The sequence below is a fragment of the Mytilus galloprovincialis genome, chromosome 12, assembly GCF_965363235.1.
Source record: "Mytilus galloprovincialis chromosome 12, xbMytGall1.hap1.1, whole genome shotgun sequence".
Classification (NCBI taxonomy): Eukaryota; Metazoa; Mollusca; class Bivalvia; order Mytilida; family Mytilidae; genus Mytilus; species Mytilus galloprovincialis.
In genome coordinates, this window is record NC_134849.1 from 77,123,093 (window position 1) to 77,145,169 (window position 22,077).

Consider the following 22,077-nt stretch of genomic DNA (forward strand, 5'->3'; position numbering starts at 1 on the left):
CACAATGTTTGAATTTATAATAGGGCATAACTATAGAACAGTAAATAAAGGCAACAGTAGTATACCGCTGTTCAAAACTCATAAATCCATGGACAAAAAACAAAATAGGGGTAACAAACAAAAACTGAGGGAAACGCATTAAATATAAGAGGAGAAAAACTGACACAACCATAACTCAAATGTAATCAGTATTGTTTGATAATGAGCGTTGTGTATAAGTTTCATAACATTTTGTTGAGACAAACTAAGGTTAGCAAACAAAAGAATCAATCAACTAAGTTACTTTTTCATCTGGTAAGGATCATAACTCATAGAAATATATAAGTTTCATACAATTTGGTTTAGGAAAACTACCGGGTAAAGTTAGAGAACAGAAACCAATTTGTTAAGGAGCATAACTCTAGAATTATAAAATAGACGCCAACAAAATTCAACTTGATCCGTGTTTTGTGGAAATAAGCATTGCGTATAAGTTTTATACAATTTGGTTAAGGGATAACTAAAAGTTAGAGATCAGAAACCAATGTTTGGACGTATGTACAAGTAAGGGATGTACATACTTACATAAGAAAAGGGTAAAACTTAACATGGTGGGGACAACAGCTGTATGATGACAGGAATACGAAGTTAAATACACTAGATTCTTAGAGTTGCTTATAACCCTGTAACACATTTTACAGTTGATCTGTGAAATTAAGCATTGAGGCAATAATATTTGAAATTTTTGGACTAGCACTAAGAGTAAGAAAGTCATTTTGCTATTACATGGACAGATTTTATTTAGTCATGTAAATAATTGCTATAGCACTTGTCTTGATACACTGAGTAATGTAAAAGCTGACTTGTCTACCTTATCCTTTGTAACGATGTGTGTACAAATGTTATTGTTAATCGTAACACTGAGGAGGCTGTGATATGTATGTCATGTATGAACTGTCATTGAGTCAATGTTTTTCGGCTGTTAGTTTAATCCATGTGACTGAGCATGCTGGACAAGTGAAGGTCCTTAAATCCACATTGGAATGTGAAATAGCTAGTATCTAAATAAATAGGTATTTATAAAATTTTTCAAAATGTTTTTGGCATCAAAACCTTCCGATCAATGTTTTATAGATATATGAAGATGTGGTGTGAGTACCAATGAGACACTCTCCATCCAAATAACAATTTATAAAAGTTTACCATTATAGGTCAATGTATGGCTTTCAACAGTCACTTTTTACCTTTACTCGTCTTTGGCGTGTGATGTAAGTCATATGATTATCTGTCACCTGTGTATATTTGTTCAATCAAAATTTTATCACTTGTCAATTATCCGACGGCTTGGTCAAAATATAAACAAGTTGCATTCAGTAATGTCAGTCATGACTACTGGAGTCTTTCGATTCTCTCTGGTTTTTACTTTATATTTGAGAATAAACATTTGTAAGTATCGTAATTAGTAAAAAATATGCGGGAAAACGTTCATTCATGAAATATTCATATTCATGAATGAAACGATGTCGCGTAGATTTCTTTTGATTTTTTCTTCAGCGAATGGAAAATCCACAAAGTAGTGTTTGTGTTCATTTTCAAAATAAAGTTAAATTCACCTGAATTGTCGGTGAACACTCATTCCTTTTTTCATTCCAGCTGTAATCTTTTCAAAAGGGCTAAAAATTTCAAAAGCATCTTCCTAGAATCAGTATTCAAACACTTTTATTATTCATTTAAAGGTGTGAAGGCCTTGTGTGAGATTAACAATTGTATGTTAAATGAATTACCTTTGTTAAATAAAGAATTTATTATTATTATTATTATTCATTTAATAATAGTTAATGAATATTATACCACTTTTAGATTGCTCTAAATGCTTAGTTTCAAAAATAGAAAGCCGAAAGTGCATTGTCCCCCTATGTTCTATTTATAGCCATGTAGGTTGGCAGATTATGAACCAACAGAATACTAACCTGGACAGTTCTGCTCACACTGATCTTTCTTCTGCAAAAATAAAATATCAAGATATAATTATCTTTAATATATTGAACAACACTCTATAATGAGTTTCAGTGATGGCAAAAGCGTACAAAGACTATTGACAACAGTTGTGTTACTCTTAACAAAACAAGTTTGTTTCTATAAATGTTGCAAAACAACAATGATTTCTATGAAATTCTTAATTCATTGCAGTTAACATCATTACATTCATGGCATGCCTTATTACTTTTCGGGAATGGTCAACATAAATAGAGAAACCTATGTGTTAGCAAACAATATGTATCAAGGAAATTTTAAAAAGAAACAGAAACTCTGGAATATGTTATCTATTATTCCATATAGAGGTGCTGTTAGAATGTTGGTAAATGAAATTGGAAGTTAACCATCAGGAATAAATGAAGTAATGCTTGTATATAATGTTAAGTTCATTCTAAGACACTTAAAACATAAACTCTTGCTTTCAATATGTAACCATGTAAAATATGCAACATGTTTCTATACATACACCACGTCAGTCACAGCATAAATGTTACTGTTCAAAATTTTTGCTTTTAAGATTACCCGGTCAACCTTTAGATCCTTATTAGGTTTTTATGCAAACAGGGGTATGCACAAATATGAGAGCATCGTAGCTTGTTAAACTCTGGAACCCCCATTGGTTATTGTTTTTTTTTGTTTTGTTTTGCCTTGAAATTATTAAATTTGCTTTATACTTATAGATAGTGCATACCTTATCTTGATTCCAAACAAGCCAGTTTCCATCTGTGTGTGTTAGTTTATGTTCGTCACAAACCCATTCGCTGGTCTGTAAAGCTTCCTTCTCACTGATGAAACAATGCAATTTTGAACATGAATATTCAATATGGAAAATTGATTGTTTGCTGCGTTTTGCATGGATTGTGGACTGATAGAAATCTGAAATTCTTTCCATTGTTGTAACCAAGCATTCCTTAACACCTGTAGCTATATCAGGTACGATTAATCCGGAAGAGGTTCTGTGGATGATGTAAAGTAGAATCTTGTTGCCTTCAACACAAACAACAATATCATGTGACTTGTCAAATGATAAACCAATAAATCCTGAAAACAGGAGTTGTCTTCCTTTATACTGCTTCACGTTCCACATGCTTAGACATGCACTGATCAGACGATTTGGTAGGGCTGGTGGTATGACAGTCCCTTTAAAAACAAATGCTAAGCAAATAGCTCTTTCTGGTTTACATTCTTTGACCATAAAGCTGGTGGTATTTCTTTCAGTGACCATACAGGGAACAAAATAGTTTTCTACTGGTAACCGCATTCCGGTAGCTATATCATATCTACGTTGCTCTGCCAGGATGTCTAAATGAATGAGGATGTTGAATATAAACTCTTTGTATGGTAGAATTGCCCGGAAGTCCTTTTGGTCCCAAATGCTGTACATGTCTCCTCTGCATATTATCCCACTGTCTGACATTCTTCTGAATATTTCCTGCATGCTTCTTTTCTTTGGCCAAAATACTTTGTCTGAAAAAAAATAACACATAGAGGTAAAAAAAAATCTGGGGTTATTAACATGAAATTACAGGTTGTTTCAAGTAGTACATAATGGACTAACATATACATAGCTTTATTTCCTCTATCATGTCTATCATAGAGATTTGGTGAACATATATAAATTAGAAAATTTAAAAAGAACAAAGAATTTAAGTTACTGTTTCAAGTTAATATAAGAAAACATGAGCACTGTCAATTATAGAGATAACGGACACATCTCCTCTATTGATATGTTTTTTTTTGGAAAAAAAAGTTTGTTTCCAGTTTTTGGAGAAAAAAATAATTTATTTTTGCTTCTGAGAAAAAAAAAATTGTTTGTTTCACCCTCAGCTGCCACTATATGTAATGCTAAAATTGAAAGAAAAAAATTGTTTTCGACTTGTCGCGAAAAATTAGACTGTTTGTCGCCGCAGGCGAAAAAAAACCATAGCCCCCCCAGAAAATCAAATGGTTGCTGCCTTAATTTCAAGTTTAGCTGCAATTGTGTGACCTAAAAAACATTGCAATCAGGATTTTGTGGAGTAACATTATAATTCTGAGAAAAAAGCCATCAAAATATCAAATTGTGGGAAATTTCAAATTTCATTTGAGTCAATTCAATATAGAAATTGAAAAAGAAACTTGCAAATTAAGGACTCTTTGCTTAATGTTTATCTCAACATTAACTATTTCAAAATTTAATATATCATTTAAAAGAATTCACATTATGCAAAGTATAATTTGTATTTGACTCCTCTCTATGATGTCATGTCACAAATGACAACAATGGTAAGCACCAATTACATCTTACAGAAAAGGGTTGTTACATAATTGATTAATATTAAGTACTTGTCACAAAGGACCTCATAACATCCATAATAACTATCGAAACACATACTTGTCACAAAGGACCTCAAAACATCCATAATAACTATCGAAACACATACTTGTCACAAAGGACCTCATAACATCCATAATATCGATTGAAACACATACCTGTCACAAATGATCTCATGACCTCCACCATAAGTAGTGGGTTGATTATAACATAATCTCTGAGCTGCTCTGTATCAATGTACACGATTTTCCCCAGTGAGTGCTGGAAATGGAGGAACTCATGAAGTTGTTCTAAATCCAGAACGGACACCTTGCTGATTGTATTTAATTCTTCAACTTCTTCCAATGACAGGATTTGTTTTCCTGCAGCAACCAACTCAGCTATCTCCAGTTCAAGGGGGACCCAAGCGTTTGGCATCCTCTCCCCCCAACACGGATGATCGAAAGTAAGCTCCGTGATGGCCTCCTTCAGGTCTTCAATTTCTTGATCAGCTTTATCAGTTGCATTGACAAATATTTGTTTGTCAAGGACAAGATGATTTCTTCCTTCATGGTCCCTAAATAATTCCTCTACTTCGCTGTACAATAGTGCACGTCTTGTTTCTACATCCTCCTGCCAACAAAATAAATAAGAGGTAACATGAAGAAATAATCATTGCATGGAATGACACACACTTATCGTTATCCCACTGCAGTGAGAACATTCTGAGACATCATATAATATTAACAATGACTAGAGACATAAATACAAAGCTGTTATCTTTACTATGACCTATGTTACCATCTTTCTAATGAACACAGACTACATTGTATTTGGGAACCAAAGCATGACTGTAGCTGCCCCATCTTATGGTAGTTAATGGGACCGTATAAAAAGTTCTGAATCCGCCACTGGCAAAAATTCAAAGGAGATCATTAACACGAACTTTAAGACCAAAATCAAAGTATCATGGCACAAATGGACACAAGGACAGATATGAAGAAGTCTACATTCCCTTTTGACATATGGAAATTACCTCTTAAACTATTGATAAATATCTAGCATTTATCTAGATCTCTTAAAGGGGCACTAGCTGTCAAATTCATGGTCACCGATTTGACTCAAATTCTCATATTTGATTTATAACAATGTAAAACATTTATCCAAACTACTAAAAGTCCAAAAGAAACAGTTTAAGAATGATTTTATATGGATTGAATAAGTAATCAAATGGTTAACCGTAGTTTCACTTTCATTGTTGACATTCTTTTTCTTTTAAAATAACCAGTACACGTGCACTGCATGCGTTGTCAATCTTTAGCTAGGGGTTAAACTGAAGTTCACATGAATACGGATTAATGAGGTCGACTATTTCACTTGCAAGTGAATTAGAAAATATCAATGTTTCTTCGCTTAATTTGTCAAAATTTAACTATTTTGGCTGCCAAAAGCGAATTATTATTTCACTATTTCACTTTCATTATTCATTTAACAAAAAAAATCTTACTTTAGATTTTTTATATCTTGTAGCTAGTATCCCTTTAAGGAATGCTTTGTATAAAATACCTATGTATATATTTACCACTGGTACTTTGTACTTGTGAGTTACAACAAACAAGATCTAATGAATGTCTGTATAAAACAAGAATGTGTCCAAAGTACACAGATGCCCCAGTCGCATTATTATTTTCCATGTTTTATGGACCGTGAAATTGGGTAAAATATCTAATTTGGCCTTAAAAGTGAAAAGATCAACCAATAGAGAACATGTGTACTAAGTTCCAAGTTGATTGGACTTTAACTTCATCAAAAACTACCTTGACCAAAAACTTTAACCTGAAACTCACACTTTTAATTTCTATGTTCAATGGACCATGAAAATGGGGTCAAAAGTCTAATTTGGTTTTAAGATAAGAAAGATCATATCATAAGGAACATGTGTACTAAGTTTCAAGTTGATTGGACTTCAGCTTCATCAAAACCTACCTTGACCAAAAACTTTAACCTGAAGTGGGACAAACAGACAGACAGACGAACAAAATAATGGACAGACAGACGAACAGACGGAAGGACGCACAGACCAGAAAACATAATGCCCCTCTACTATCGTAGGTAAAACTTACATGCATCTTTTTATTTGTTACTTACCACTGGAATCTTGTCCTTATGGGTGGCAACAAACAATATCTTAGGGATGCCAGCATACACCACTTTACAATATGTTAGGATTGAGTTTACCCAATGCAATAAGAATACTGAAAGTAGAATAAAATTAAAATACGATATGTGATATGAGTTGTAATGCATCTCAGTGATATTTCAATACCTAATATATAATAACGTGAATATTATTATGTTTGTAACATTTGATCAGTTTTGTTAAAACGGCGGCAATCACAAACTAGAAAATCAACAAAAGAATACAAAAATCATGTACTAGTATCAAAATAAAGATGACAAAGACAAACAACAGTCAACAAACACATCACAAGAACACCATCAACAACTGGACTCGTGTTCTCCTACGTGGATGATAAGCTTGTCCTTCTTTTGGCATCAATCCGTTTACTTATTACATTGATTTGTCAAATGTAGATAAACAAAGATGTGTTGTACATGTGTTGTACATGTGAATGAATATTTTTTTAACTGCTTACAATCACCATAAAAATTGAAAATATGAAAAACATTGCAGTCTGCCTCCAATTTGATATGATCTACTACAGCAATTTCGAGAGTCTTATGCAGACGAAATGCACGTCAGGCGCAAATTATGAAAATTTCAATCCTGGTATCTACGATTAGTTTATGTATATATATTGACAAACAAGACAAGTATAAAAATATAGATTTCATAATTGTAATTAACATAAATTACCTGCTGGGGTTGGTGTCATGTGTTGCCCTGGAAAACACAGTACATCAGGGACTTCTTCATTCAATTTTTTACTTCCGTCAAAAACTACTAGAAACAAAGCCCTGAACGTCATGAATGTCTGGTGTGTTGTATAATAGACATACTGTCCACCAAAGTCCCAGAAGATGAGGCGGCCAACTTTCATCTTATATTTCCCACTTTTGAGGACTTTCTCCATTCTCTTTCTAATTTCTTCTTTGGTCATTTTGGTTGTCATTTTCTTCTTCATTTGCTGTCTTTTAGACTCACTAGAGGACATCTTTGGTGACAAAACGTGTGCTGCTTGTGGCTGTGTAGTGGGTTCATCTGAGAGGTTCACAGGGAAAACTTTTGATTTGGTAGCTTCTGACATCGGAGGATGAGTATCGTCTTTCTTTTGACGATCAACAGGTTGTTTTTTTTGTGTTTTTGTTTGTTCACTTTCATTTCCTTCTACGGAGGTCATTAACACTTTGTTGTATACAACATCCAAAGCATTATAAGTTGCTGTAAAAACAAACATCAAAAGACTGATGGTTATAGCAATTATATAATTTTTATTATACATTTATATCCAAAATAGATAATTTTCGGTATGAATAGCTTTGATAACGACATCCAAGTTATTTTAACTTTGATAGATATTGTTTCACTGGCAAACATACCTCAGTTACATACTTTTATTTTAAAACGACACACAATTAATTTCAAATGTCAAACAATTTTTTGCTAAATTTAGTTGGTAAATAGGTAACCTCGTTATCAGAAATAGATTTCAACAAATCTAGACAAAAAATAAATCATATAAGTATGTCATATGATTTCTTCTTCAGTTTTTAAATTTCTATTTTCATTATAGGTGTAAATTTAGTTTCTAAATATCAATTAACCCTTTCGTACCGAAATTATCCTTTTGGCACCCTCCAGTGCGAGCCTAAATTATCCTTTTGGCACCACTGGGCTGAGGGCGAAGTTATCCTTAAGGATACATAGATTTCTATGCTTAGACGGTCACAGTGCAAACAGTAAAAATAACGTTTAGACATGTTTCTTGGTGCAGTTGCTCCATAGATGCTATGATAAACATCAAATGCATTCTATATTTAAGTATCGGGCGTAAAAACACTGTGAAAATATGTTTTTTCAAAGATTGTTGAGAAGAAAAAAAATCGTGAAAACCAAAATGGTGGAATCATAAACAATCGTGGTCAGGAGTTTCATTTGGAGTTATAACATCTAGAAAACTTAACATGCGGTTGTGAAAGTCGTTTAACTTGTGCAAAAGTAATGTATGAACGTAAATTTTGGAGTGGTGAGAGGCATATTTGGAAAAGAACTTGAAATCGAGATTTTGATTGTCGTCATCAGGTGCACGGCTGAAAATTAATATTTCTCGCTGCCGTTTGACAGTCACCTTTCATTACCGATTGAATCAGAGTATTTTATCATCGTTTTAGACACTCTTAGGAGTCTGCAGTGCTACTGGTTTTATTTCTTTTTGTTGAATGGCTGTACTGCAGTATCTAGGTCAACAAAACGAAAGTCCACTTCCATTCAAAATAGAACCGGATATTGACGGAGAGTCTATAAATAGGCTAGTGCAGTTCATAAAAACATGTGTTGTCCCATCTCCTAGCTTTATTATTTAAAAGAAAAGTGGTTTGGAAAGATGAGACAATATTCTGCAATCGTATTCGTATTTTAATTGAGTGTAAAAAAATTTCCATGATATATCTCGTCTTGTAACAGAGGTTTTTAAAAGTCTGGTTCAGCATACAAAAATGTTTAAAGTTGTTTTGAAAAACAAATTCTGTTGACAGAGACAGAGTAAAACAACTGAAAGATGCCAAGATGATTATTTTTATGTAACAAATTGCTTTTATTCTCTATTTTTTTTTAAAGAAAACATTGTCAAAGAAGGGAAGTGAAAAATAATATTTGTTTTAGAAGGGAAGGGAAAATTATTTTTTTCACAGAATTTGGAAGGGAAAAACAATATTTGTTTTTGCTGAAAGGAAGTGATTTTTTTTCCAAAGTGAAAAACATAATGTGTTGTTTGTTTCTACTGATTAATCTTAAGATGGCATTTTTTATTATTGTAAAATAATACTGTTCCTGTACATGTTTCTGAAAACAAAAGGGGTTCAATTTTTTGTTTTGAAAATTATGTGGAACCTAATAAATTACTCTCCCTCATATTGCATACAAACACAAAAGATGAATGATCAGTGTGGCAGTGTATGCCTATTGTTATTGTTATTTGTAATTCTCATATAAACAACCATTTTTGCACTAGGAAACACCCCTTTTGTGTTCAAAAAGAGACTGCAAATGGTATTGAAATTGCTGCTTCTCTCAGAAGCCAAGTCATATAGGACTCTAAAGAGAAAAGACTGATCAAATTGGAAATGGGATAATGGGACTATTTAAGGGTCTTGTGGCTGTTACCTTGTAAGTCAGCTTCTTAAATTAACACTGTTTATGAGACTAGTACATGTAAGCAGGATTTTCATACCACATTAATATATAGGCTTACATGTATATGCAAGTAACACTTGCTACTGGATGTAATAGATTAATCAATAGACTGGTAACATTGGTTATAGTATAACAACCTCACTCAAGTTATTTGTATTTACCTTTTGACAAACCATTCCATCAAATAGCCCAACAATAGCCCAACAACATGAACAGAAAATTAGAAAAAAAAATAGTTTCCTAATGTCCTCACTCAATTTAAAAATTAGAATTTATGATATGAATCCTCCTATTCAAGGCAGCATAAAAAACAAAATAAAACAAATTTCATAGCTTCCAAATGTTATTACAAACTATATCCACACCCTGATGTAGCTTTCCATCAATGAATTTTAAAACTGCATTGTGCAGTAAAACATGTATTTTAATCCCTTTTCTGGTAATAGTTTTCAATGTCTTGCATCTGTGTGTGCATATCATGATTTTAAATAAAACAGTACCCAGTAACTGTCTGCTTATAATATGATCTTCTTTGCCTGTACTTCATGTGATTAATAAATTAAACTATGATGAAAATAAATTTAAAATATTAATTGTCAGCTTTTGATATTTATTTGTGCTGCTTGAACAAATAGTACGGCGGCTTTGTGAAAAATTGTGCACATCCTGCTACAAGCATGAAATTTGGCATAGACCTTCCTCAACTATTTTTCTTTCATTTCAGATAGGGAGGCATTTAAAAAAAATGTCTCACTTCCGGTAAAATTCAAAATGGTGTGACATCATACTTTAATTTGCCCAATATCGAAGGCTAGTATGTGAAAAGGTGTTATTAACATGCTTCTATCATGTCTATCATAATATTTGGCACAAACCTTTGTTTTGTACTACTTTTGGTTATATGGTATAGATAAGATGTCTTCAAAACCCTACTTCCGGTAAAATCCAACATGGCGGATATAGTACTAGAATAAGCTTATTTTTAGGGAGGGTAATCGAAATGTGTATTACAGTATTGTTACTATCATTATATTGTGCAGTATCCTTTCTTTGGTGCTTCTCATGGATACAATGTATAAGACATATGTCTTTAAAAACCTTACTTCCGGTGATATCCAATATGGCAAACATAGAATTATTGATAATTTTTCATTTTAATATTCAACTTTTTTCAAAATGTAAATAAAATGGTTTTTTTTAGCTGGTCATTAAACATTTGGCTGTAAGTCATCCTAAAACCCACTAATTCTATTCAGCTTTATATGTTTAAATACAAAATTAACACTTCCGGTGAAAGAAACCCAATATGGCGTAAATTACAATGATGAGTCCTCAATCCATATCTTTGATGTAGAGTTTTGGATAGATTGATAAAAACAAAATAAAATCACTTTAAGTTCTTAAACATCTTTAGAATGACTTATTTATGGCCGCAAATACATGTTTATTAACAATCGGAGAGCTTATTTTCCAAATTTATAAAAATCTTGGTATTGTTTCTTACATCTACTAGTATAATGTACAAGCTCCTGATAAGATGTAGAGGCCTCACAAAGAGTTGTCCAAAAAGGTTCCCATGGATTATATTTTTCCCTTCTCCATTCATAAGCGATGGACTAGTTAGCATAGGAAACAATACGAAGCTTGTTACTCATTTGCACCCTCCATGGTATATTGCATGTTTTACTTGCTGAAAAAGACTAGACCGAGTCGTGGGAATAGCCTCAATAAGTATTTCCTTTTCCAAAAACACATTTTTATTCTTGCTTCGTTAACCTCATCTAATAATTTTGTTCGATCTTACAACAAAACCATGTATCACTCTATCAATGACATTGTCAAATCCATATCTGGTGATGTAGGCTGATCAATCATCATTCTAAATGATAGAGTCACATCTATAAACACCAACCATGTCACCAACGCAGTTCCTTTTCCTGCAAACGTGTAATCTCTCAATGCCTAGTGTATTTGAAAGGTCATGGATAGATATGTATCTGAAGCTTTTTCCACTTCCAAATGCAAGCCAAAGTTTGTCTGCCCTTATGTCACTGAAAAGCGAAACAGCAATGACAGCAACATCAGTATCGACTGTTCGAGTCATGACTCAGTTAAATCTGTGTTTCACTGCATCAGACACATGCAACTTGATTCAAGTGTCAGCATCTTCACGTGAACATGATGCTAAGCTTGAAACATCACCATGTGGTGGATAACACAGAACATCCTGACAATTGTTGCTACAACTACCTTTTCCTCAAAATCTTTTGAGCAAGCTGTTGTGAATGAAAGTTCTTTCTTATTGTCGTAATCTTGTTTTGACTCTGGATTCGTCTGTGTATCCCCTTTCCCCTAAATGTAGCTTTTGCTTCTTATTACAAATGCTCAGGATATTCTATCTTATTTACCTCTAGATGTATTTCAAGTTTATCACCATGTTCACATTAAGAGGCTGACAATAGAATCATGGTGCATGTGTCTGATGCAATGAAACACGAACTTGCATGAGTCATGATTCGAATAGTCGTTACTGTTTCACTATTCAGTGACAGAGGTAGACGAACTATGGATTGTGTTTGGGAGGGCAAAAAGCTGTGGATATATATATCAATGACCTTTCAAATGCACCTGGCAATGAGTGATTACACACACTTATTGGGATCCATGTCTTTACCAGTTGTGATATGGTTCTCTGAATGCTTGAAAAGGAAAAAAAGACTGCGTGGGAGACATTGATGGCATTTGAAGATGTAACTTTGACATAAAGAATGATGATTAATCAGCCTAAATCACCGAGATTTAACTGTAAGATCACACAAACTTATCAGATGGGGTTAATATGGTTACGAATAAAGAAAATAACTATTTGCGCAAAAGGGACGACTAATTGAGGATCCTCTCAACTAGGTATAATTTTTCCAGCATGTAAAACGTGCAATATACTAAGGCAGGTGATTAGGGGGCCGAGCTTGGAATTGACTCTTATGCTACCCAGTTCAGGCCCTAATGGATGGCGAAGGGACAAAGAGGATAACTTTTAAATAACTCTTTCTAAGGCCTAATAATTTTGTCAGAAGCTTGTACATTGTGGATGTACTAGGGAATGCGGTTCGATGCCAAAAAATGCTACATCCTAAGCATCAGAAACAAAAGCTTTAAAATCTACAGTGTAAATGGACACATACTACAACAAGTCAAGCATAACCCGTACCTAGGCCTCAAATGGACCACCCACATATTAAACGTGGCAAAGAAAGCAAATTCAACACTTGGCTTTCAAAGAAGAAACTTGAAATACTCCCCACAAGATTGCAAAAAAACAGCTGACATCTCGCTCGTTGATCAACGATGGAATTTGGAGCCATAGTATGTGACCCCTACACGGTAACAAACATAAACAAGCTAGAAAGGATACGTCAAGCGGCAAGATTTATCACCATAGATAACAAGTCAAGAGAGGAAGGGTGTGTCTCCAATATGCTTGCCCAACTGGAACTACAAGACCTCCAGACAATTGCAAGAGGAACAAGCTAGAAGTTGATATTTATGTACAAAGTGGATTAGGGGCTGCTTCGCGCTATTGAATTGGACGAATTTCTCAAAAAAGCACGTCCTACGAGAAACATAACTGCCAATAAGTTCGAAGAATACCATGCAACAAATATTGTGACATTCCACTAATAAAAACACCACAATACTCAAACTCATTCTTTGTAAAGACAGTGATTGCGTCCAATCAGTCAGACGACACTGTAGAGTGCGCATCAATCATAGAGAGCGTCAAATCTGCTCTTACGCCTCGTCAATAAATCTTTATATTAAAGCCAGAATTGGTTTGACAACGTATTCATACAGATACAGAGGATGTCGCAATCGATGTTAATGTGGAAAATCGGATCTCCCGTGCACTGCTTTGCTTGCATGTGTTGTGACTGTGAATATTCATGTATTTTGAGCCAACTAGTAGTAATTTGAAAAATGTTTTAGTACTTAAGTAATTTTATTTTGTTTTAACCAATCTAACTAAAACTCTTTATCAAAGATATGGATTGAGGACACATTTTTGAAATTTACACCATATTTGGGTTTTTTTTTTACCGGAAGTGTCATTTAAAAATTTACAACAAAATAAAATTAGTGGTTTTGAGGATAACCAGAAGCCAATAGTTCAAATACAAGCAAAAAATAACAACAAAAAACATTTTCTTTACATTTTGAAAAATATTGAATATTAAAATAGAAAATTGATCTTTCTATGTCCGCCATTCTGGATATTACCGGAAGTAAGGTTTTTAAAGAGCTATGTCATATACATTGTATCCATGAAAAGCACAAAAGAAAGGATCCTGCCCAATGTAAGGATAGTAGCAATACATTAACACACATTTCAATTACCCTCCCTAAAAATAAGCATACTCTAGTACTATATCCGCCATGTTGGATTTTACCGGAAGTAGGGTTTTTTAAACATCTTATCTATATCATATATCCAAAAGTAGTATATAAAAAAGGTTGGTACCCAATATTATGATAGTAGCATGTTAATAACACCTTTTCACATGCTAGCCTTCGATATTGGGCGAATTAAAGTATGATGTCCGCCATTTTGGATTTTACCGGAAGTGAGAAATTTTTTTCAATTGCCTCCCTATCTGAAATAAAAGAGTAATAGTTGAGGAAGGTCTATGCCAAATTTCATGCTTGTAGCAGGATGTGCACAATTCTTCTGAAATATGCTTGTAGCCGCCGGACTAAAACATCAGTTGATGTATTTGTCAATTTTATGTTATCTTATACATCCTAAATTTTGACTACATAGTTAAGATTTTAATTTTTACTTAAGTATCTATCTTTCCGTACCTTTCATTCCGTACAATGTGAACAATTTAACGAGAAATTAAACAATTTCGAGGCAAGGTTCACTCAATTCCTCATTTTGACATGCATTTTTACTTATTGCTTCATTAATATAGAACGGTTGTAGAAAATATTGCATATCACAATAGAAAATAGTTGTATATGTATATTTATCATATACTTAGACTAAATAACATATGATTTTTACTGTATAATAATAGCATTAAATTAACGTAAATTCCATATTTTTCGAATTGGTGCTTAGCGGGCTGATATGAAAAGTTTATCACATGCTTCGATTGTTATCACATGCCTTTCCGTAACGTTATCACATGGCATTCCGGTGATACTCGGCAAATTCCGGAAAATACACCTCAATGCTACGTTTTCAGTGAAAAACATTACGAAATAGTGTACAAAACAATTATTTAGATACTGAAAAGTATATTGTGTAAAATAATAACAAAAAAAACAAAAAAATAAAAATAAAAAAACAAACAAATTATACAAATAAATGCATTCTTTATAAGTTTCCCACATAATTTAGAAAGTTACAAGTTTGAAAAGGTTGACTTTTCCAAACAGTGTTCATTATGTATATTGTTATTTTTTGTTTGTTTGTCGAGTCATCCATATTAAAAATGTTTTCTCCTCTGTTGAGGCATATGGTAGAAAGATTTGATACGAATGTACTAAATTTGGGTCCGACGTCCGTGAACTTTTCAATCTTTGAACTTCTATTTGGGAACCACGTAAAAGGATCAATATATGAATCTGTTATTTTTCTCCATTGTTGAAGCATATGATAAAAAGATCATAACATGTCATTTTTCATATCGCATGTATTATCAGCCCTCGGTCAATATCAGCCCTCGAGCCATGCGGTTCTTGGGCTGATATTGAACCTAGGGCTGATAATACATGCGATATGAAAAATGCCATGTAATAATCTGATATTATCACATATTTGTTACGAATACATCTGGTTTTGCATATGCAATAACCTCAAAATTGCCCGGGGCAAAAAAGACCATATTGATATTGTGCCCCGATTCTAAATGACGTGACGTCACTGTGTCCTTAACGACACGTTTGTGATAAAATGTTTAAGATTTTACCTTTTATCTTTCATTAAATTGTTATAATTGACCTTTGTTTCTCTTTTCTGCAGAAATTAAATATGTGATAAAAAGATTATAACATGTCTTTTCCATATTGGCCCTGGTATCATCCCTCGACCCATATCGGCCCTCGGCTAAAGCCTCGAGGCCGATATGGGAGTCTCTGGATGATACCAGGGCCAATATGGAAAAGGGCATGTTATAATCTATACATATTCTTCGATATCATTAAAAAATAAAAAAATAAGGAGAAACCTATCTTTCTTCTTTCTATTGATGTTCCCTCATTGTGCTGGATGTTAGATACCATCGAGTCTGATCAAATTTTGCCAGTGTGGTTTAGACACAGTGGTGATATACGGGTACGCAATGACAAAAATTATCTTCCAACTCGGTCATTCTACGTTATCGACACGCGTTTTTAATGTTAACTGCTTCCTTCTCTATGAACAGTCTACAGACGCTCAACCTATGATATTTATGTACATTTTATCAAAATTTGACCGCACAACTCGCTATGGCTCCTGAGTCTTCAATGACCAAAATACCGAGGTCGTTTTTGATGTAGCACATGTCAAATTAATCCCGGTCAGGCAAATGGCTCGTGCAAATAAATTTCGGCCAGGGAATCCCGCGAAAAAAATAAATTTAGTAGTGAAAGTGTTAACCAATCAAAATGTATGAAAAAAAGAAATTTCAAACTGTAAATTGTCATATGATATGCTATTCAGTCTTTAAATGTCTATTTTCGTTATCTGACAGGTGTAAATTTTGTTTCTAAATATAAACCAATCAAACTGTATGAAAAAAAAGAAATTTCAAAATGTAAATTGATCCAAAATCTGTTAGACTGACAATACATATATAAAATGACAGACCCTTACTCAGATATAAATCTATGTATGTATATGTCTATTCTTACCTGGATCAACCATGATCCAACTTCTGGTCTCAAGATCAAGGCCACAGCGACCTTCTATGAGGGAAATGCCATCAGTGGGTTGTCTCCCTTCTGGAACATTATCCCCAACTAAAAGCTTGACCAGACTTGATTTTCCAACGGCGAACTGGCCAGTAACCATGCAGCGCATGTCAAATGATTCATAGCTTCCACTGCCAAGCAACTTGTCCAACATGGCAGATGGGACGGAATCTGGAAATATTTTTTTCCAAATGGTCAATTATTGATGTATTTCTGATGATGTCTCAAGAAATCTGTGCTTTCACCGTATAAATAGTGATTAAATAGTATTATCCCTCACAATCATGGATATTCTTATTTCCATCCCGCATTTAAGTTAAACTGTTGCTACCTTAAGGGTAATAACTCAAATGTTCTGACAGTTTTGATGAACTGTAAATTTTTAACTTTTTGACTGTCAGATTTAAAGCATACTTTCATTCCAATAATTGATGTAACTAAAACAGGGGTGTGTTTTTTTCACATGTCGCACTGTATCTCATAAGCGATTCTTGATTATGACTTTTTGAGTTACGGCACTTTGTAACTAAAACAGGGGAGTGTTTTTTTCACATGTCGCACTGTATCTCATAAGCGATTCTTGATTATGACTTTTTGAGTTACGGCACTTTGTAACTAAAACAGGGGAGTGTTTTTTTCACATGTCGCACTGTATCTCATAAGCGATTCTTGATTATGACTTTTTGAGTTACGGCACTTTGTAACTAAAACAGGGGAGTGTTTTTTTCACATGTCGCACTGTATCTCATAAGCGATTCTTGATTATGACTTTTTGAGTTACGGCACTTTGTAACTAAAACAGGGGTGTGTTTTTTTCACATGTCGCACTGTATCTCATAAGCGATTCTTGATTATGACTTTTTGAGTTACGGCACTTTGTAACTAAAACAGGGGTGTGTTTTTTTCACATGTCGCACTGTATCTCATAAGCGATTCTTGATTATGACTTTTTGAGTTACGGCACTTTGTAACTAAAACAGGGGTGTGTTTTTTTCACATGTCGCACTGTATCTCATAAGCGATTCTTGATTATGACTTTTTGAGTTACGGCACTTTGTAACTAAAACAGGGGTGTGTTTTTTTCACATGTCGCACTGTATCTCATAAGCGATTCTTGATTATGACTTTTTGAGTTACGGCACTTTGTAACTAAAACAGGGGTGTGTTTTTTTCACATGTCGCACTGTATCTCATAAGCGATTCTTGATTATGACTTTTTGAGTTACGGCACTTTGTAACTAAAACAGGGGAGTGTTTTTTTCACATGTCGCACTGTATCTCATAAGCGATTCTTGATTATGACTTTTTGAGTTACGGCACTTTGTAACTAAAACAGGGGTGTGTTTTTTTCACATGTCGCACTGTATCTCATAAGCGATTCTTGATTATGACTTTTTGAGTTACGGCACTTTGTAACTAAAACAGGGGAGTGTTTTTTTCACATGTCGCACTGTATCTCATAAGCGATTCTTGATTATGACTTTTTGAGTTACGGCACTTTGTAACTAAAACAGGGGTGTGTTTTTTTCACATGTCGCACTGTATCTCATAAGCGATTCTTGATTATGACTTTTTGAGTTACGGCACTTTGTAACTAAAACAGGGGTGTGTTTTTTTCACATGTCGCACTGTATCTCATAAGCGATTCTTGATTATGACTTTTTGAGTTACGGCACTTTGTAACTAAAACAGGGGTGTGTTTTTTTCACATGTCGCACTGTATCTCATAAGCGATTCTTGATTATGACTTTTTGAGTTACGGCACTTTGTAACTAAAACAGGGGTGTGTTTTTTTCACATGTCGCACTGTATCTCATAAGCGATTCTTGATTATGACTTTTTGAGTTACGGCACTTTGTAACTAAAACAGGGGTGTGTTTTTTTCACATGTCGCACTGTATCTCATAAGCGATTCTTGATTATGACTTTTTGAGTTACGGCACTTTGTAACTAAAACAGGGGAGTGTTTTTTTCACATGTCGCACTGTATCTCATAAGCGATTCTTGATTATGACTTTTTGAGTTACGGCACTTTGTAACTAAAACAGGGGTGTGTTTTTTTCACATGTCGCACTGTATCTCATAAGCGATTCTTGATTATGACTTTTTGAGTTACGGCACTTTGTAACTAAAACAGGGGTGTGTTTTTTTCACATGTCGCACTGTATCTCATAAGCGATTCTTGATTATGACTTTTTGAGTTACGGCACTTTGTAACTAAAACAGGGGTGTGTTTTTTTCACATGTCGCACTGTATCTCATAAGCGATTCTTGATTATGACTTTTTGAGTTACGGCACTTTGTAACTAAAACAGGGGTGTGTTTTTTTCACATGTCGCACTGTATCTCATAAGCGATTCTTGATTATGACTTTTTGAGTTACGGCACTTTGTAACTAAAACAGGGGTGTGTTTTTTTCACATGTCGCACTGTATCTCATAAGCGATTCTTGATTATGACTTTTTGAGTTACGGCACTTTGTAACTAAAACAGGGGTGTGTTTTTTTCACATGTCGCACTGTATCTCATAAGCGATTCTTGATTATGACTTTTTGAGTTACGGCACTTTGTAACTAAAACAGGGGTGTGTTTTTTTCACATGTCGCACTGTATCTCATAAGCGATTCTTGATTATGACTTTTTGAGTTACGGCACTTTGTAACTAAAACAGGGGTGTGTTTTTTTCACATGTCGCACTGTATCTCATAAGCGATTCTTGATTATGACTTTTTGAGTTACGGCACTTTGTAACTAAAACAGGGGTGTGTTTTTTTCACATGTCGCACTGTATCTCATAAGCGATTCTTGATTATGACTTAAAACTTTAAACACTTCTTAGTTATATTAATCTAAAGATCTATATACTTTTTGGTGATGATTCAAAATTTCTATTTGAGTTATTGAGTATTTTGTAAAAAAGGGGGAGGTTTTTTTTACATGTTGTGCCATATCTCAACAAGAGTGCACACACTGAAATGTCTTGCCTTCTTTACTAATCATTGATATTATGTTGATAGTCCTATGTATAAAGCGTTATTACAACTGTCACATAAACTTAACATTAAACAAGATAGTTAAACAAAGACCAATGAACCATGAAAATGAGGTCAAGGTCAAATGAACCATGCCAGGCAGACATGTACAGCTAACAATGCTTCCATACAACAAATATAGTTGACCTATTACTTATAGTTTAAGAAAAATAGACCAAAACACAAAAACTTAACACTGTCCAATGAACCATGCAATTGAGGTCATGGTCAAATAAAACCTGCGGGACTGACATATAGATCATAATATATTTCCATACACCAAATATAGTTGACTTTTGGCATATAATATTAGATAAAAAGATCAAAACTTAAAAACTTAACTTTGACCACTGAACCATGAAAATGAGGTCAAGGTCAGATGACATCTGCCCGCTAGACATGTACACCTTACAATCATTCCATACAACAAATATAGTAGACGTATTGCATAAAGTATGAGAAAAACAGACCAAAACACAAAAACTTAACTATAACCACTGAACCATGAAAATGAGGTCAAGGTCAGATGCCACCTGCCAGTTGGACATGTACACCTTCCAGTCCTTCCATACACCAAATATACTAGCCCTACTGCTTATAGTATCTGAGATATGGACTTGACCACCAAAACTTAACCTTGTTCACTGATCCATGAAATGAGGTCGAGGTCAAGTGAAAACTGTCTGACGGGCAAGAGGACCTTGCAAGGTACGCACATACCAAATATAGTTATCCTATTACTTATAAGAGAGAATTCAACGTTACAAAAATTCTGAACTTTTTTTTCAAGTGGTCACTGAACCATGAAAATGAGGTCAAGGACATTGGACATGTGACTGACGGAAACTTCGTAACACGAGGCATCTATATACAAAATATGAAGCATCCAGGTCTTCCACCTTCTAAAATATATAGCTTTTAAGAAGTGAGCTAACACCGCCTCCGCCGCCGCCTGATCACTATCCCTATGTCGAGCTTTCTGCAACAAAAGTTGCAGGCTCGACAATAAAACCTGCTCGACTGACATAAAGATCATAAAATATTTCCATACACCAAATATAGTTGACCTATGGCATATAGCATTAGATAAAAAGACCAAAACTCAAAAACTTAACTTTGACCACTGAACCATGAAAATGTGGTCAAGGTCACATGACATCTGCCCCCTAGACATGTACTCTTAACAATCATTCCATACAACAAATATAGTAGACCTATAGCATATGGTATGAGAAAAACAGACCAAAACACAAAAATTTAACTATAACCACTGAACCATGAAAATGAGGTCAAGGTCAGATGACACCTGCCAGTTGGACATGTACACCTTACAGTCCTTCCATACACCGAATATACTAGCCCTATTGCTTATAGTATCTGAGATATGGACTTGACCACCAAAACTTAACCTTGTTCACTGATCCATGAAATGAGGTCGAGGTCAAGTGAAAACTGTCTGACAGACACGAGGACCTTGCACTTAGGTACGCACATATCAAATATAGTTATCCTATTACTTATAATAAGAGAGAATTCAACATTACAAAAAATTTGAACTTTTTTTTCAAGTGGTCACTGAACCATGAAAATGAGGTCAAGGACATTGGACATGTGACTGACGGAAACTTCGTAACATGAAGCATCTATATACAAAGTATGAAGCATCCAGGTCTTCCACCTTCTAAAATATAAAGCTTTTAAGAAGTGAGCTAACGCCGCCGCCGTAGCCGCCGCCGCCGGATCACTATCCCTATGTCGAGCTTTCTGCAACAAAAGTTGCAGGCTCGACAAAAACGATTTATGATTATTGCTTAAAACTTTACACACTTCTTTGTTATATTAATCTAAAGATTTGCATATTTTTGGGTGATGATTCAAAATTGTATTTTTAAGTTATTGAGTATTTTGTAAAACAGGGGAGGTTTTTTTTACATGTCGCGCCATATCTCAAAAATAATTTATTATTATTGCTTAAAACTTTACACACTTCTTTGTTATATTAATCTAAAGATCTGTATACTTTTTGGTTTTGATTCAAAATTTTATTTTAGTAATATTTAGTTTTTTGTAAAAAAAAAACAGGGTGGTGGATTTCACATGTCCTGTCGTGTCTCCAAAACAATATATGGTTATTGCTTAAAACTTGCTCAGAAACTATTTACGATTATTGCATAAGACTTCCACACAAGACGTCGGGCGTATCATGCGCTCATGGCGCAGCTGTTTATTTTTACATGTCGCACCGTATCTCAAAAATAATTTATGATAATTGCTTAAAACTTTACACACTTCTTTGTTATGTTAATCTAAAGATCTGTATACTTTTTGGTTTTGATTCAAAATTTTATTTTAGTGATATTTAGTTTTTTGTAAAAAAAAAACAGGATGGGGGGTTTCACATG

The 22,077-nt window shown here is 34.1% G+C and overlaps 1 protein-coding gene and 1 long non-coding RNA gene across 2 annotated transcripts in view; both read right to left on the bottom strand.

Annotated features, from left to right (window-relative positions):
* Positions 1-22,077, bottom strand: part of LOC143054898 (uncharacterized) — a 241,665-nt gene that overhangs the window by 162,851 nt on the left and 56,737 nt on the right. The window lies entirely within an intron of this gene.
* LOC143054890 (uncharacterized) overlaps positions 1-22,077 on the bottom strand; it is a 70,696-nt gene that overhangs the window by 35,233 nt on the left and 13,386 nt on the right. The window contains exons 3-8 of the mRNA XM_076227977.1: positions 16,584-16,814; positions 7,188-7,712; positions 6,458-6,564; positions 4,489-4,942; positions 2,708-3,483; positions 1,950-1,980 (exon numbers count right to left, since the gene is read on the bottom strand). Of these exons, the coding sequence (XP_076084092.1) occupies positions 1,950-1,980; positions 2,708-3,483; positions 4,489-4,942; positions 6,458-6,564; positions 7,188-7,712; positions 16,584-16,814 (2,124 nt within the window). The remainder of the gene's footprint in view (positions 1-1,949; positions 1,981-2,707; positions 3,484-4,488; positions 4,943-6,457; positions 6,565-7,187; positions 7,713-16,583; positions 16,815-22,077) is intronic.